Raw genomic sequence first — 18,865 nt, forward strand, 5'->3', positions numbered from 1 at the left:
GCACCCTATAAATAAAGGCGTGGCAAGCCAATAGAGCAGCCACGTAAACCCTGAGAGTGGCGGGGCATGTGCCTGCTGATAATTTTTCCTGCAGAATGTCCAGAACTGAATCTGCATTATGTGCACTGCACCATCTTTCAAAGACACCCCATTTAGTGGTGTAGCTTCTTCTAGTAGAGAGAGCCCTAGCACTTAGAATGATCTCGATAACTTTAGGCGAAAGCCCAGTGTCTCTCAGTTGGTACCCATCAGGGGCCAAACATGAAGGTTCCACAGCTCGGGCCGGGGATGAAATATCAGACAGAAGGTCCCTCCTGTCCGGAATCGCCCAAGACGAGCCGTCGAGGAGAGACATTATCTCCGAGAACCATACCCTGTTCGGCCAGCACGCCACTATCAGTAAGAGGCAGAACCCTTGCTGGCGAATTCTGGCCAAGACTCCCAGGAGCAGAGAAACCAGGGGAAAAGCATAGAACGCATTCTGGGCCCTGTATGCACCATCGCATCCAGACCCAGGGGGAAGTAGAGGGGACATTGCGCTGTCTGTTGAGAGGCGAAGAGGTCCACTTCTGCCCTGTAAAATCTCACCCAGACTTGATCCACTACCTCAGGGTGGAGTTTTCACTTCTGTCTGGACAGTAAATCTGCTCCCACATTCAGGCATCCAGGGATATAAACTGCCCTGACTGATAGGAGCCCCCAAGCGTGTAAGAATTATGTAAGAGACTGCTGCTGGGTTGTCCACTCGCACCAGGACATGGCAGCTTCTCAAATTCTGGAGGAAGTATTTCAGGGCCAGAAATACAGCCATCAAATCAAGGCAGTTGATGTGCCAATCGAGCTGATGACCCTCCCATTCCCCTTGAGCTGGACGACCACTTAAGACCGCTCCCCAGCCCGTCAGGTAGGCGTCTGTCAACAGCAACTTGCGATGGCAAGACGCACCTAGATTGGGACCAAAAGTAAGGAACCGGGGTCTGAACCACATAGAAATGGAATGAAGTGCGCAGTGCGTAACCCTTATTAGCCTTAGGAGAATGGCCCTTGGATTAAATCCCCTGGCATTTGGCCACAACTGAAACAGTCTCATGTTCAGAAGGCCCAAAGGGATCACCGAGGACGCAGATGCCATGAGACCTAGTGTTCATTGATACTGACAAACAGTGCAGCCTTGGCCTAGCCTGAATTGCTCAAGATGTTCTGAATGGACACGATTCGAGCAGGAGACAATTGTGCCCACATCGTGATCAAATTCCATACAACGCCCAGATAGGTAATTCCCTGAGTGGGAGAGAGAACGCTCTTTTTGACGTTGAGTCACAGACCTAGAGAAACCAGATGAGCTAAGTTGATATCCCTGTGCTGAACTGACAGTTCTTGAGACTGTGCTAGTATCAGCCAGTCGTTTATGTAATTCAGAATGCGGTTGCCCCAGAGTCGCAAAGGAGCCAGTGCTGCATCCATGCCTTTCGAGAATGTGCGGGGTGATAGGGCTAGGCCGAATGGAAGAACCTGATATTGGAAGGCTTTACCCCCGAAAGCGAACCTCAGGAACTTCCTGTGCTGTGGCAAAATTTCTATATGAAAGTATGCGTCTATGAGCTCGATCGTGACTAACCAATTGTGATGTTATATTTGGGACATGACCATCTTGATAGTTAACATCTTGAACTTGAACTCCCTGACTGAATGATTCAAGCCTCGTAGATCTAAGATTGGATGCAACCCCCACCCTTCTTGGGAACGGAAGTATCTGCTGTAATATCCTGACTCTTTCTCTGGAAGGGGAACATGTTCTATGGCCCCTTTGTCCAAGGTATTTTGAAGTTCTTTCCACAGTAGACATGCTTGCTCTGGTTTCAAGCCAACAGAAGACACAACACGGTTAAGTACTTACAGTACATCACTTTGTTAGAGACTACTGGGAGCACAAAGAAGGTTGTGTGAGTTTTTTTCAGAACACTATCATTTCTGACAGAATGGCAGTTACTGAATATTCTTAAAAGACTATTTGAAAAGAAACAGAAGATTTTTGAGTTTTTCTTTATATTTCTGTGAACTTTGAAACTGTTTTTAATCACAAAGACAGAGACAGTTGCTTTTTTTATATATATATAATCTGCTCTGTTAACGTGTATGGTACGCGTGTATTGCTGCTGCTGCAGTGCACCATTTTGGAACAGATAGATCACTCTGCGATTTTGCATGGCTGATAAAGTAATGTGGACATCTCAAGTTTTCAATTATTGTTGTTACCCTGCCATCCAGATGACATCTGTTCACAGCCTCATCTCTAATCATTTCAGTTCACCTTAGTTCATCTAAAAGCCAAATAATTCCACCTCAAATCAACCCTTCTCATCTCAACTCATCACTAATCATTGCAACACAACTCAGGCCAGCCCAGCTCATCTCATCACAGCTCATCGTTACTACAGACTGGTATCCCCTTCTATTCATTCTTGAACAATGTTGAACAGTGAACAAGGGTACTGAACTGAATTATACATAGAAATGTAAGTGCAGTGTAGTTCTAGCGGGAAGACTAGCAGCTGTTCATCATCATACCATTAGCTGGGTAATTCCTAGCCAATCACATGTAAGCCATTGCTTTATAAGTCTGCTGACAATCTATCACATTGCTGTTTCATTTTGCTAACACCGCAACCTCCACCACCCCACCACCATCGGTTGAGTCCCGTCCAGCACAGGGGTTTGATCCTTGCCCCTTCCTCCTATCTCTGGCAGGATATAACGGTTCCACATACCACTTCTTCGGCCCACCAGACAGGGCCTCTGCCAAAGAGAGACATTACTTTTCTGTTTTACATTCATCAAATAAATGTCATCATAAATTTCACTCAAGTCTGCGAGTCTTCCTAAATCATTTGCATTGAACTGAATCATTTGAGTAATTTGAACAAGTAATTTAAGTAAATTGAGTGAACAGTCATTTGAGTCATTTGGGTGAACAATTGTTGTATCATTGAGTATTTTGCTTTTGGGTGAATTCAAACTTTGAGTGTTGACTTTGATAATTGAAAACTGACATTGAAAAAGTGACACAAACAATTACTTTATTTATTTTAATTTAATTGTATAGATACATTTCCATTTTATTGGAAAATAAGTAGTCAACATGTTGAATCTAATGTATGTGTTTTGCCTTTGAATGCTACCTTGGAGTAGGGGTGTCTCACTTACCGTATTAGGTTTGGAGAGGTTGGGGTATACAAAGCCAGACTCCTACAGCATCTCAGCATACATTGCACACTTCAGGAAGCCACCGTGTAACATAGCACAGAAATGTATTTTCAAAGGATGACCATGTCTATGGCTACAACACAGCTGTGACGCACAGTGTCCCAACTGTTGACGCTCCACCAATAAAACAGAAACACAGCAGAGTTCCACCTGAAGTGTTAGAATTCAAAAAACATGTGCAGGATCTTGTGTTCTAGGAATCCTCAGAGAGAGCAGTAGTACTTGGGCATCACCAGCAGTGATAGTTATAAAGAAAAATGGAAGAGTGCGCTTCTGTTGTGACTAGAGAAAGGTAAACCATGTGACATGCAGAATTGGCCTCCATAATTGGAAGAGATCCTCGATGCTTTGGGCAGTGCTCAATTGTTCTCTACACTTGACCAAACTGCTGGTTACTTCCAGGTAGCCATGAGTGAGACAGATCATGACACACCACATTTAGGCTGTTTGAAGAGTCCAAAATGCTCTTCATTCTGTGCAATGCCCAGGCCACCTTTCAGCGCCTCATGGGAGTGGTGCCGGGCGACTTAACATTTAACATCCTCTTAATATATCTAGATGATATTATTGTGTTCTCAAAAGACTTAGAGAGTAACTGCGAAAGACTGCGAAAGATTGAGGTGGCTGTGGCTCATGTGGTAGAGTGGGTCGGCTGCTAATCGCAGGGTTGGCAGTTCAAGTCCCAGCCCACATGACTCCACATGCCGAAGTGTCCTTGGGCAAGACACTGAACCCCAAGCTGCTCCCAATGGCAGGCTAGCGCCTTGCATGGCAGCTCTAATGCCATTGGTGTATGAGTGTGTGAATGGGTGATTAGGACACTTTGAGGTTAGAAAAATGTGCTATATAAGTGCAGACCATTTACTTGATCTGGTCTTCAAACAGCTGAAGCAGCATGGTCTAAATTTGAAGCTGAGCAAATGCTTCTCCCTGAAATGAAGTTTCTCTGCAAAGGGAATCCAGGTTGATAATGAAAAAATCTGAGCTTTAGATACATGACCTGTTCCCAAAAACATGAAAGAAGTAAGAGAGGTGCTTGGATTTATGAGCTATTACAGAAGATTTGTGCCAAGATTCATTCAGGTGGCCAAACCACTACACACACCCATTGGTAACAAAAGCAAAGTAAAAGCCTTTGTACCTTACAGTAGGAGTGGAAAGTGTCAGAACGAGTTTGATGAGTTAAAACAGTGCTTGATTATTCAGACTTCAACTTACCCTTCATGCTCGCCACTGATGGAAGTCATCTTGGTCTTGGAGCTGTGTTCAGCCAACAGCAGGTGTCTCACAATGTCGTCATGATATGTTTACAAGATTCACGGTTGCTGTTCCAACTAAAAACCAGACTGCGAGTACCACTGCAAAAGTTCTCGTCAAACATGTTTTAGAGGCAAGTGTTTAGAGGCAAGAGTAATCAAAAAGCTCTGTAAAGTGTATGGTATTGGAAAGAGTCGTACATGTCCTTATTATCCCCAGGGAAACTTTCAATGTGAGATTTAACTGCACAATGTACAACATGCTGAGATCATTGCTAGAAAAAAATAGAAACTGTAAAACTCAACTTCAGAGCAAGTGATGCTTACAACAGCCATGTCCACTAATCTACTTGCTATTCCTCTTTCTATCTAATGTTCGGAAGGGATGCACAACTGCCTATGGGTGTTTTTGGAGAAAAGACTTAGAAGAGAGTGATACAGACAACCTAGATTATTGGGTAAAAATTCATCACAAAAGATTGAAAACAGCAGTAGAATTGCAAATGCAGCAACGCAAGAGGCCTCTAAAAGAAGAAAGAGAGCGTATGACCGCAAGTAATCTGGGGCACTTGTAAAGCCTGGAGACCGTGTGCTGTTGCACAATCACAAACACAGGGGCAGAAACTAAATTCAGGATAAGTGGGAACACATACCTTACATTGTAGTTAAAAAAATCACTCAGACATACCAGTTTGTTTACTATAAAACCTAAAAAGGGAGGTCCCACATAGGTAGTCAGAAATCACTGTACATTCCCCTCACTTGAAACCCGACATATACACAGACACAGATCTAGAGATCAGTCAGGATCTGAAACAGAAAACTCAGACATTGTTTACATTCCTGCCATTACATTCAAACACAATACAAGGGTGGAACAAAGGGAACCAAATTAAGTAGAACAAGAGGAAAACGTGGTTGAGGATGTAGTTTCAAAAACAGTCCTAAGGGTGCAAGAAGATTCCGATGATGCTGATATTTCAGATGATGAAAGAGGGAGTGTGCCTGAGCTGAGATGCTCTCAAAGACAAAACCAGGGTACTTTACCTTTGAGATACAGAAATGACTATGTTGTGAAATAAGAGTCTCAGACTAGTAAAATAAATAAAAAATCTTGTGATCTTGTGTGCATATTGAGTTTGGAAAACATTGTAACTTGTTAAATGTGTTTCTAACATGTTGATGTTTTGTGTTGCAGAGATGCGTCGCCTGGAGATGTTCGGTGGAATGGCAGGGTTTAGCAGGGGGGAAATTGTAGAGGGTATATTTTTTAATATATATATATATAGATAGATATTTTTTTATATGAGAGACTTTAATTTTGAAGGGTGATCTGGTTTTCACACTCAGTGAGAGAATGCTCATGAGGAGAACCAAGCAGAGATTCACTCTCTATACGAGAGTGCCGTGTCATATCTGCAGTGCTTTGAAAGTTGAGATTTTTTCCTTTGAAAAGCCAACAGAAGACACAAGATGTTTAGTACTCACAGCACTTTGTTTTATGAGTCATGATTCTAGTCTTGGTGCTTTGATTGGTGTGGAAGACACAGTTTTTCTTCGTGAGTTTTGTTAATTGCATCGGAAGATGGCGGATGGTGTTAGAGATTGACACTGAGCACAAAGAAGGTTGCTAAAGTCGTGAGTTTCATTCAGAACACTATAATTTCCAACAGACCAGCAGTTACTGAAATTTTTTTACATTTTTGCTGTGTTATATAGCACTAGTGTTATTTGCAGACTGTGAAACTGATCACAAGAGATTGTCTTTTCTGCAGTCTCTTCAATTAAGCACTCACTAGTGTGCATGTGAGTTTTTTTTTACAAGCTGAATGCTATATTTTCGAAGAAACTGAAGATTTTTGTGTTTTTATTTTTTTATTTTTGTGGACTTTGAAACTGTTTTTAGTCACAGTATTATTATTTTGTTTACATTTTTAGTATCCTGCTCTGTTCACATATAGCCTACGGTGCACATGTATTGCTGCTGCCGCAGTGTACCATTTTGGAAGAGATCACTGCGCTTTTGCACGGCTGTTAAAGTAAAATGGACATACCAAGTCTTCAATTATTGTTGTTACCCTGCCATCCAGATGACATCACTTCACATACTCATCTCAGATCATCTCAGTTCACTTAAGATCATCTAAAATCCAATTAATTCCACCTCAAATCAACCCTTCTCATCCCAACTCATCACTACTGACCACAACTCAGCTCATCTCATCGTTGCTACAGACTGGTATCTCCTTCTATTCATTCTTGAACAATGTTGAACAGTAAACAAGGGTATTGAACTGAATTATACTTAGAACTGATTTGAAACATTTGCATTGAACTGAATCATTTGAGTAATTTGAACAAGTCATTTGAGTCAGTTGAGTGAACAATTGTTGTTTCATTAAGTGTTTTGCTTCTGGGTGAATTACAATTTTATTGATTGTTTACTTAGATAATTGAAAACAGACATTGATATAGTGACACAAACAATTTGTTTACTTTTTTTATTTTATTGATACATTTAATTCACTTTTATTGGTGATACAGTTGAGTCACAATTAATACAAACTCCTCTTCTTCAAAAGAGAACAAAAATAGGTTTTCCTAAAAAAAGAGAGAAAATAAATATGGTCAACTTGATGAATCTAAATGATGTGTTTTGCCTTTGAATGCTAACTTGAGGTAGGGGCGTCTCACTTTCCTTATTAGGTTTGGGGATATTGGGGTATGCAAAGCCAGACTCCTACAGCGTGTCACAAAGCATACACTAGACACTTCAGGAAGCCACCATTTTACACGTACTCACCCGAAGCCCACCTTAAGGTTAATTGAGGAAAATAACCATGGGAGAAACCAGGCTCACTGTGGGAGCTAGTTCCCATCTGGCTAAACATAATTAATATAATGCCAATATTAGTTATTTGTGTGCAGTGCATGTCATGGTTTATAATTAGTAAACAAAGTAAGTGTTAAGGGCCAGTGTTTAAACAAAGACTTTGCATGAACTGTAAGATGAATGACTAATGTCTTTGAAGTTCATCCTGGATTAACTGCAGAAGTTCACATAGATGCATTGCCCATTGTTAGTTGGCTGATGAAGGCTTTTGTTGGCAATTAATTGATGATCCATCATTAGACCAAGGTGATACAGGCAGAGATCAGTGAGGTGCATATAAATTCAACCTGCAGGCCATTTCGGTGAGGCTATCATCTAAGCTTCAGCAGCGGCATATGAAGTATCCCCTTATGGTTGGAGTTGCCATCAGTTCATCCCCTGAAGTCCATCGTAATAGACTGAAGTGATGTCTGGCTGGCACCGGCTGCATTTAGCCATATCACTCAGAGACACGCAGCAGTGGAGTCCGACACCAAGCAGAAATGGAGCTGGATCTGTCCGGCTCTGGTTACCTCGGGATATGAATCCCAAGGTTGAGATAGGGAAACAAATAGAATAATATTAGTGTAGATGCCATAAAATTTTTTGCAGTTTTAGATCATGATAAATGTTTCTGGATCTGACCGACCTAACTAAAGCAGCCTAATTGTGAGTTGATGTATACATGAGGTGTATGCCTGGCTAAATAGATGTAGTATGCCTAGCTAAATAGACTGAGTGAGTGTGTCTGTATCCCGAACAGTGTTAGGGAAACTTTTCCATAGTTTAAGAGCCAAATAGGAAAAGGATATACCTCCTTTTGTAAATTTTGATATTCTAGGAACTATTAGCAGGCCAGAATTTTGCAATCGTAATGAACGTGATGGAATATAGCATGGTAGAAGATCACTTAAGTACTGCAAGCTAGACCATTCAAAGCTTTGTTCGTAGTTAATAAAATGTAAAAATGAATAAAAAATTTAACAGGTAGTCAATGCAACAATGATAAAATGAGAATAATATGATCATAGTTCTTGGTTCTAATCAGCTCTATGGCTGCTGCATTTTGAACCAATTGAAGTTTATTTATTGAACTTGCTGGATATCCTCCCAGTAATGCATTACTATAATCTTGTTTTAAGGTCATGAACACATGAATTTTTTTTTCAGAATCAGCAACAGATCATGTGCCATAACTTAGCAATATTTCTGATGTGCAAGAATGCTATTTTACAAACATTGGAAATTAGATTTTTAAAGGACAGATTGGTATCAAATATAACACCTAAGTTCTTTGCTGTAGAAGATGATGTAACAGAACATCCATATAGAGTCATTATATTTTAGCGGCTTTTGGTCCAATAATTAGTATCTTTGTTTTGTCAGATTTTAGTTGAAGGAAATTTCTGGCCATCCAATCTTTGATTTCAATGATACACTCTGTTAATTTCGAGAATTGCGACATTTTATCAAATTTCGAAGAAATATAAAGTTTGGTATCGTCGGCATAACAATGGAAACTTTATCCATGATTCCTGACAATATCTCTCAGGGGAAGCATATATAATGAGAAAAGCAGCAGCCATAAAACTGATCCCTTTGGCACTCCATACTTAACTTTTGTTTGATTTGACTTCCTCATTTACAAAAAGTGGTAGCGATCTGCTAAATAGGACCTAAACCAAGTTAATGCAGGTCCAAAATTGCCAACATAATTCTCAAATGTTGTGATTAATGGTCTCGAAGGCAGCACTAAGATCTAAAAGCACTAGAAGAGAAATGCAACTGCGATCAGTTGATAAGAGCAAGTCATATGTACTGTGATGGGGCCTAGATTCTGACTGAAATTGTTCATATATAATATTTCTCTGTAGAAATTAACATAGTTGGGAGGACACCATTTCTAGTAATTTCTATAATTAGCTATAATTCTATAGGATCAAGCTGTGGCTTCTTAATAAGCGGTTTGATTACTGCCATTTTAAAGTGTCTTGGGACATGTCCTAAGGATAGCGAGGAGTTAATATTATTAAGAAGAGGTTCAGAGATTACAGGTAATATCACTTTTAAGAGCTTAGTTGGTATTGGATCTAGCATACATATTGTGGCTTTTGACGTTTCTGTAAGTTTTGTTAGCTCTTCGTGATCTATGAAAGCGATGGATTTAAGTTGCTCGTGAGGAAAATTATGAGACACTGTTTTCTGAGGTACTGTGACAGATGATTGCATAATTAAATTCTATTTCTGATGATTTAAATTTATCATTAAAGAAATTCATGAAATTATTACTATTGTGCTGCGATGGAATATCTGGTTCAGTCAAGGCTTTATTCCTAAACAATTTTGCCACAGTATTGAATAAACACCTAGGATTGTTGTGGTCATATTCAATGAGTTTTCTAAAATATGCTGACCTGGCGGATTTTAGTGCCTGTCTGTAGCTAAAGACACTATCATTTCATGTACCGGAAAATACCTCTAATTTTGTATTTTCCACTTGCGCTCCATTTTCCCAGCAGCTTTCTCGAGACCATGAGTGTGATAATTGTACCATGGTGCAAGGCTTTTTTCTTTAATTTTCTTTAATCGAAGGGGGGTGACAGAATTCCTATAATATCAACATCAGCTCCATATGAATTCCATAATGAAATCTAGTGTATGATTAGGGTGATGAGTTAATCCTATAAAATTTTGTCTGACTCCAAGAGAGTTGAGAATATTGATAAATGCTAATCCCAATGTGTCATTTTCATTATCTATGTGAATGTTGAATTCACCAACAATTAAACCTCTATCCACAGTAACTACTAAATCTGATAGAAAATTAGCAAATTCACCAAGGAAATCAGAATATGGTCTGGGGGATCTATATATTATAGCAAGGGTAAAAGATGACAGATTTTTTATTTGTATCTGATGGTGTCACATTACGGATTATTAGTTCAAAATACTTATATCCTGTCCTTTGAGTAACACCAAAAACTTCACTGTAAATTGCAGCAACACCTCCTCATCTACCCTTCAGACGAGGCTCATGTTTATAGCAATAACCTGGGGGAGTAGATTCATTTAAACTAATATATTCATCCAGTTTAAGCCAGGTTTCTATCAAACAAAGTGCATCCAAAATATGATCTGTAATAATTAAATGTATAGTTAGTGCTTTGGTTGAAAGAGATCTAAGGTTTCGTAGCCCTATTTTTATATGATGTTTATCTTCAATGTTTTTGTTATTTTCAAGTTTGACTTAGTACATTATTTTCGGATTTTTTTTAGTGAGGGGTTTGTTTTTGGTAGTTTCGAGAACTGGCACAGTCTCTATGTGATATCTAGGTTATACAGTCTCTATGTGCTGTAGTTTATGTGACCTGTGTGATGTCTCAAGGCAGCTAGCAGACATTTTGATCAGTCAGTTTGGCTGATTCCTGACCTGGGCCCCAGTTTACTAAAGAGGAGAGTGGCACCTTCCCTGGAGGGATGGAGTCCATCTCTCGTTAGCAGGTCAGGTCTACCCCAAAAACTCCTATAAATCTTATGCTATTCTCCAGACACCACTCAGACATACAGCAATTCACTAACACTAATCTACTATAAACTTCATCACCACGATGAGCAGGGAGAGGGCCAGAGCATATTACAGTGTCTGACATCATTTTTTTTTTTTCAAATTCACAAACCTCTTTAAAATTATCTCTAGTGATCTACAACTGGTGAAGTCAGACATCATTAGTGCCGAGATGAATGACAATTTTTGAAAATCTAGTCTGATGTTAGATGCCCGAGCATTTAACAATGGTGGCTGGAGTCTCTATTTCCATATTCCTTACAATAGTATCACCTATAACCAGGGCTCTTTCAACATGTTTTCACTGAGTGGGGAGAACTGATTAGAAACCCTAACAAGAACAGGAGAGTGGTGTCATTTTGCTGAGCCAATTTGCTGCCGAGACATCAACCAAACACCCTGCTTTGGGGGCTCTACAGCTGGAACCAAAGTGTGTGTGTTGCTTGCTGTTCTACCCGCATCTAAAACAGTATCTACCTTTTTCTCCTCACTGACCTCCACTAGCATTTGGATGTGTGCCTCTAACTTATTAAACTTTTCTGTCAGCCTGACTAATTGCTTACATTTATCACATGTAAATCCCTCACATGCAGGAAGCAATAACATGAGTGGATGCCATGACTCACCACAATTGTTTGTTGTTATTATGGTTGTTCTTGAGCAGCGAGGGTTTGAGATCGATGTGAATCCCTCACGCAAAGGTTTACTCTTGTTGCGTTGGTTTCTGATCAGTAGATGTTTGAGACTGATGCAATAATCTGTGTAAAACACAGAGAAAACGAATGCACGCAGTCGAAATGCGAGATGTAGACAAGCGGAAAAAATCAAATAAAATGGTGCACATGGTAATATACAAGCAGTTGAAACTGTAGAAAAGTGAAGATAAAAATGAAGCACACAGTAAAATGCCAAAGGATAAAATTATGAGCGTAGAGGAATAAGCAATGCTAATCAGGCTAGCAAGCTTCAAACAAGCAGACTCATGCAGCGTTCCAGCAGCAACCGGAACAGGAAACAGCTCATAGGAAGGAAAACCTCTCTGTAAATATTGTATGTAAAAGCGTAATCTGCTATTTTCCTGAGATATTGGTTGTTGCGCTAAGACGTTTCAATACCACTTCTTAGCACTAAGTTCAAATTCAGTTCCTGCATTTGTAGTTTGGAGATTCCACCAGCAGGTAGTAATAAAGTTAATGTCCAAATTCTGAAAGTACAGAACATTAAATAATGTCACTGATATTCAAAATGTTTCAGGGGTTATCTCTTGAGATTTGTATTAAACTTTCTAGAGGTCATGGTTTATTTGTTAAATTATTTTCATTATTATTATTTTGTTATGTTTATATGTATTATTATTATTTGTGTTTATGATTTAATTTGTAGCTTACTGGTAATTTTCCATTTGTTGTTAAGATTGATTTTTCTGTCTGGTTTGGTTCAGCTACATAGTCAGACATCAGAAGACTTCAAAGGATAGTCTGGATTGCTGAACAGATTATTGGTTCTCACCTTCCCATCCTCTAAGACCTGTAGACCTCCAGAGTGAGGAAAAGGGCTGGAAAAATCACTTTGTACCCCATTCACCCAGCACAATACATTTTTGAACTATTGCCCTCTGGCCGGCAAGTACAGAACTATTCTCCATTGTGGCAATACAATCATGTGCATATTCAACTATTCATTCATATTTGTATTCCATTTTTATTTATTTGATACATTATACATTAACATACATTAAAAAATACATATTACAAAATACATTAAATCACCTTGCACATAACTGTACAACTTTTTTGACCTACTGTAGTTTCCTCAATATATTTATTTGTTGTATCTTATTTGTATTCTTATTTCATTGTTTATGTATATATGTTTATATGTATATGTTGTATATGTATTTGTTTGTTATCTTCTCACTGGAAGCTTCTGTCACCATGACAAATTCCTTGTGTGTGTGTGTGAGCATATTTGGCAATACAGCTCATTCTGATTCTGATGCAAGTACTGTTTATACTAGCCATGATTTGTGTGTCAGTAGATGCAAATAATTAATATTTACATTTCCTATAATCATACATCCAAATTTAGAAAATAATAAAATTTTCCATGCGTATAAAAGGAGCGTGTCACTGTCATAGAAATATGCTTGGCAAATATGCTTGGCATTCATCAAAGAAGCAGTTAATTCACATTTTCTATTCTTCTAATTCATTGCATACAGTCCAATTACACTACCAACTTCTTATGAATGTGCTGTCTTTTCTTTATATCACTGGTTCTTGACAGGTTATTGACAATATAATAGGACATAGATAGAAATCCATGAGAAGAACCTCAGAATTCAATTGCAATTGATCCAGCCTATATGAGCACTGCGCAGGTGATTTCGCCAAACCTACTTGTGCCTAGACTTAGTGCATGCTTGCACGAAAATACAAAAAATTCATGAGAATTCCCACTGACTTTGCACTTACGACTTATGGAATAGTGCAGCACTACCCCCAGTACCGGATAACACTGCCAGCCCCCTGGATAACACTATTGCAGCGGGGGCCTGGAACATGATCACTATCGACAGAGACAGGAATGCTCATTGGCAACCCCATCCCCAAAAGCAGGGTATTTTGTTTAACTGATATAATATACTTAGTCATCTAATTGGACAGTATCCCAGATACCATATTCTATTATCCAGTCTTAAACATCCATGGAGTAAATGTGAATACTTGCTAGATTAATTAGTTATACTGTCATTGATAGTCCAGAAAGAACATGTCAAAATGGTGTTGTGAGCCTACTGCAAACTGCTTTAACATATACTGTACATGGCTCAGGAGGAACATTAGCATGGGTTCGCTAAGCACATTTCAAAAACACTTTTCTTGCGAGTAGTTTCTTTCTCTTCTGGGCTTTTGTTGTTTCTCACAACTCTAATCCATTCCAGAAGCTAATCTTTGTAAAACTCCTTTGCAGAAAATGTATGGCCAGGGTGGGGCTATTAAAAGGATTTTGGACAACTTTCAAAAATGCCTCATGCCAGAGCATTGTTTTGAAATTGTGAGGTCATAATGAAGGAACCTGTTATTTATTGCAAGAAGGATAATTGTGCAAAATTCCCCTTTCTTAAGCGTTCATAAACAGCTGTTTTGTACTAGTAGGTCTTTTAAAGCACAAACGGGAGAGTTTTAACCCAGAAGGTAAACCACTTACCTGATATTTTGACATTGCGAATGTACTTTAGCAAGAGCGTTCCGTCAACGGGGTCCATTTTAGAACAGAGTCCCACCTTTCCAGGACAGAGTTCTTTGTGCATGTTGTGGAGGGCATGGGCCATTGCATAAACAGCATCAATCACAAACATCACTTTGCCCTCTTGCTCATAGGATGAGTCATGTCCAATCCTTTCTTGATCTGAAAAGGGAAAAATTGCATAAACATTGACTGCCATTACATTTTTACTCAATTATAAAACTTAAAGGTGCTATATGTAATATTTGTACTGTACTAAATCATAAAATGACCATAATATGTCATTAGAGAATTAGGAAACATGCTAAGTTGAAATACTAGTTACTCCAAAAACAATGCTACAGCCAGTATATTCTACTTTGAAGTTTCCATTTTGGGCCGGAATTTCTGTTTATGTTTTGGCCTGTGTGATCCCACCCATTGCCCACTCACCAATAGTATTTAGACACTGCCAAGTTGCCAGATTTGAACACGTTTGCAGGCAAACAACACTGTGTGCTGCAGCCATGGAAGCCAGCAAACAAACTGGATCAAAGATAACAGATTCCACCAGACCAAAGAAGCCTCACCATCCATCTAAAATCCACCATGACCGGAGGCATAGTAAAACGAGGATAAATATTGGAGATGCCTTTGGAAGATGGAGACAGCTTAAGGCCCAGAAATCCTTTAAATGGATGCTGAGTTGGCTAATATGCGTGTCAACATTCTGGCAACCCGCATGAGCTTTGAGTCTGGGGCGGGGCAGACAACAGACAATACCTATTTCAAACGCTTGTTGTCAATCTTACATAAAGCACCTTTAAAGCGTGTCTGCAGTGAAAGCGAATAATGTTGCATTGCACTCCCTGTGAGGAATGTCTACACTGGAAGTGTCGAAGCTGAATCACTTAAAACAGTTATTAAGTTGGATAAAATTTATGGGTGAATTAATTTCACCTAAACAATGAATGAATTTATTTGTTTCCTACTTTCATTTCAACAGAAATATATTGTTGTAAAACTGACTTTGTAGTATGTGCTTTTTAGAATAGTGAAACAATATATGTGCATGTGCTGTGTGTGTGTGTGTGTGTTTTACAACTGCATATACACATAAATAGTGGGGTTATTGACAGCACATAATATGTACACCAAATTGCTTAGTATAAATTAATATTTATTTTTACACAAAATCTACAAAAAATAAATAAATGTGGAAAAAATTACTTTTAATTCACACAAAAAATATTGGAAACAGAAACTTTGGCAAAGCTGTATGTACATTTTAGAAATTTAAACTAGGCAGAATTTTTTGATTTTTGACAATCAGCCAAATGGGCATAGATATTGGCTGATGTGACTCTCAAATATCCAAATAACGGCCTAGTAATCCACCTTACTACGAAAACACATTCCGAATGCTTTAGAGAGCAACCAATGTATTCTACAGTGCTGGTACAGTTTAATCAAGGGTGATGTACTTTCACACACCATTTTAATTTATCATGCTTGCCAGGATCAATACAAGATAGGCAGAAGGCATTAAGGAAATAGTTTGTATCAATTCCATGAAAGTTTAAAAAAAGAAAGTGACAGTGAATCTCCAGCCAAAATAAACAAACATTAACGCAGATGGAAAAAACAATAAACAACTTTTCAATACATTGTGTATTATTCCACAAAAAGCAACATCCCAAATAAAAATCAAACTAGGCTTTTAAATACAAAGAGTATAATCCAGCCAAAAACTAATGTAAATCTACACTCTTTCCACACTCTGTATCTTATCATAATCTCTAAGTTATATTCCAGCTTCAATGAAAAAAAATTTATCTAATGCTCAATTGATAGCATTTGTAAAAATGTAGATTAAAACAAAAAATTATTTTGACTTTTCTTGAAATAAAAAAACAAAAATCTGGGTTGCAGTGAGGCACTCACAACTGAAGTAAACGTAACATTTTCTCTATTTCAAAAGTATAGCCACAAGACAGAAACAGTAAGTGTTTTAACATAATTTAATGTGATAAAATTGCCTACTAAACTCTTCTGCAGAAAGTTATATCCAATTTTACAATGTAATAAACAAAGATGTTGTTGTCATGGCAACAAAGTTGTAAAATGTTGTAGTAAACCCTAAAACAACAATAAAGATGAACAAGAAGAAAACAAGTTATTCTACATTTATTCCTCTGGAATAAATGTAAGTGTTTTTATAAAATTATAAACATTAAATGTATGCCTCCAAGAAATAAAAAAATGTAATTCATTGTAATTTCCTTTTTATTTTTTTTACAGAAAAGGAGAAACTCATCAAAATATTTTTTTGTGGTAATCAACATTATGCCACAAATGAGCTTTATTTAACCTTGAATATTCCTTTAAAAAAGACTGTATTTAAATTTAGGAGAAAAAAAACTAACTTTTTATATAAGGAGTCGTCATATAAAATGTTCAGTTATCCAAGTCCTGTGTCTTGCTCTTCATACCACCGATAAATGAAAGAGGTCTGGTAACACATCAAGACATCAAGCACAATTAATTATCTCTCAGCGCTCATATAATCAAGCCAGACAGCTGTATATTCATTAGAACTGGAGTTTCTCTGCTTGGATTATTTTTTGTAAGGTCTTAATTGCAAAGGAGCAGTTTCAATTATGACCCTGCCAGAACAAACTGAGGAGATAGCTGACAGATGTCAGGTTGGCAGGTTGGCAGATTGCAGGGTACACTCTTCAGAATAAAGCTTGTGACATTGTCATTGTACGCTATTGCCAGCATTTACAGTAGATCTACAGTATTTCAAAAAACAACAAAAGGCACTTTCCACAAATTGGGTACAAAAAGGGCCTGAAACTCTTAGAAAATTAAGGAAATGAATTATGGAATTGTGTGATTTTTCTAGTAACTATTTAATTGTCTTCCCGCCATGTTGTAGAAAGGGTCCGAACGGTGTTACTTTTTGGGTGTCACCATTATAAGGAATGTTAAAATGTTTTGTAATGGGGAAAAGACATGGTAACAGAGTTGTATGCAAAATGTGGAACACAGCTAAATACAACTTTTATTGAAATTAGTGCATCATTTTTAACATATATATATATATATATATATATATATATATATATATATATATATATATATATATATATATATATATATATGATATATATAAATAAGAAAAAGATAAAAAATATGATTTTAACAGTTGGATACAGTCAAGAAGGTCATACTGCTAACAGGCCAAAATCACAGTTTTAAGGGTTGGATAAATACATTGATTTGTTTAAACCTAAATGGAAGTGCAACGTAGTGCAGCGTAGTTCTAGCGGGAAGACTAGCAGCTGTACATCATCACTTCATTAGCAGGGTAATCCCTAGCCAATCGCATGTAAGCCATTGCTTCATAAGTCTGCTCACAATCTATCACATTGCTGTTTCAGTGCGCTAAAACGCAGGCAACCTCCGCCACCCCACCACCACCAGCTGAGCCCTGTCCCGTGCGGGGGTAGGCTCTTCGCCCCTGCCTCCTATCTCTGGCAGGACATGACGGTTCCGGGCACAACTCCCTCGGACCACCGGATGGGGCCTACGCCAAAGAGAGAGACATTGCTTTCTGTTTTACATTTATCAAATAAATGGCATCTTAAACCTCACTCAAGCCTGCGTGTCTTCCCAATAGAACTACTTTTATGCTAGTTTAATTTGTTTTGGTAGATAATAGTTTGTCTAACACAGGAATCTCTAACCTTATTGTATAACCATATAGAGCTACTTGAAGGAATAAAATAATCATGAGGTCACTGCTAGCTATATGTGAAAATATGTATGGCCTTTTTAAAATTGTGGGGGGAAATTATTTAACATTTTATATGTAATATGAAATGTTTAAATAGCTTTTTTTATAATGTCAAGCAAGTTTTATGAAGAAATTAAGGATTAGAATTTATGCCATTTATAGAATGGGCTCTGCAGGTGACTCACAGGCTCCATGTGGCCTACCAGGTGCCCGTAGGCACCGTGTTAGAGACCACTGGTCTAACATATCTAATAGTTTTCAGGAAGAAAAGAATAATAATGAAACAAACAAACAATGATTTGTGCCTCTATTGCTTAAAATGAAAAAAAAAAAAAAAAAAGTAATGGAACCACCAGAGTAGGGTTAGTGCCAACCAAGTGAGCAATCACTACCCTATATAATAGGAGGCCTTTCAGGTTAATGTTGATAGAGCAGTGTTTCCCAACCACTGTACCTGAAAGATAGTCAGGTGTGCTGTGGATTATTAACAAATTCCACAAATTAAATAAATGCATGAAAAAATTATAATTTCAGGTATCCAAACTCCTCACCTTTCGGAGAAATTCACAATTTTGAAACCATAATCGATCCCTTTTGTGATTGTGAATGTGCAAAAGTGACTGATATTTATACGCGTTAAGGGTCTGTCACATGACTTGCGTCAGCGCTGCAGAATATATTGAAATCTATGAAGTGACGCCACTTTACACCAAAGTGTTTTTCAAACACATGTTTTTACTTCACCAGTAATGTTTTTGAGAGTACTAAGCAACAAGAAATATTTAAAAACTGTCCAAATTTGAGGAGACATTGAATGTCTCATATTTCTTTTAATTAAATGTTACCTTATCGTTTAAGAATATCAGAGACCCCAGTTA

At 38.1% G+C, this 18,865-nt stretch overlaps 1 protein-coding gene across 1 annotated transcript in view; it reads right to left on the reverse strand.

Moving 5' to 3' along the window:
- LOC127653928 (metabotropic glutamate receptor 4-like) overlaps positions 1-18,865 on the reverse strand; it is a 303,514-nt gene that overhangs the window by 44,519 nt on the left and 240,130 nt on the right. Inside the window, exon 7 of the mRNA XM_052140793.1 lies at positions 14,168-14,368. Within this exon, the coding sequence (XP_051996753.1) occupies positions 14,168-14,368 (201 nt within the window). The remainder of the gene's footprint in view (positions 1-14,167; positions 14,369-18,865) is intronic.

This window comes from Xyrauchen texanus, chromosome 13 (genome assembly GCF_025860055.1).
Source record: "Xyrauchen texanus isolate HMW12.3.18 chromosome 13, RBS_HiC_50CHRs, whole genome shotgun sequence".
NCBI lineage: Eukaryota > Metazoa > Chordata > Actinopteri > Cypriniformes > Catostomidae > Xyrauchen > Xyrauchen texanus.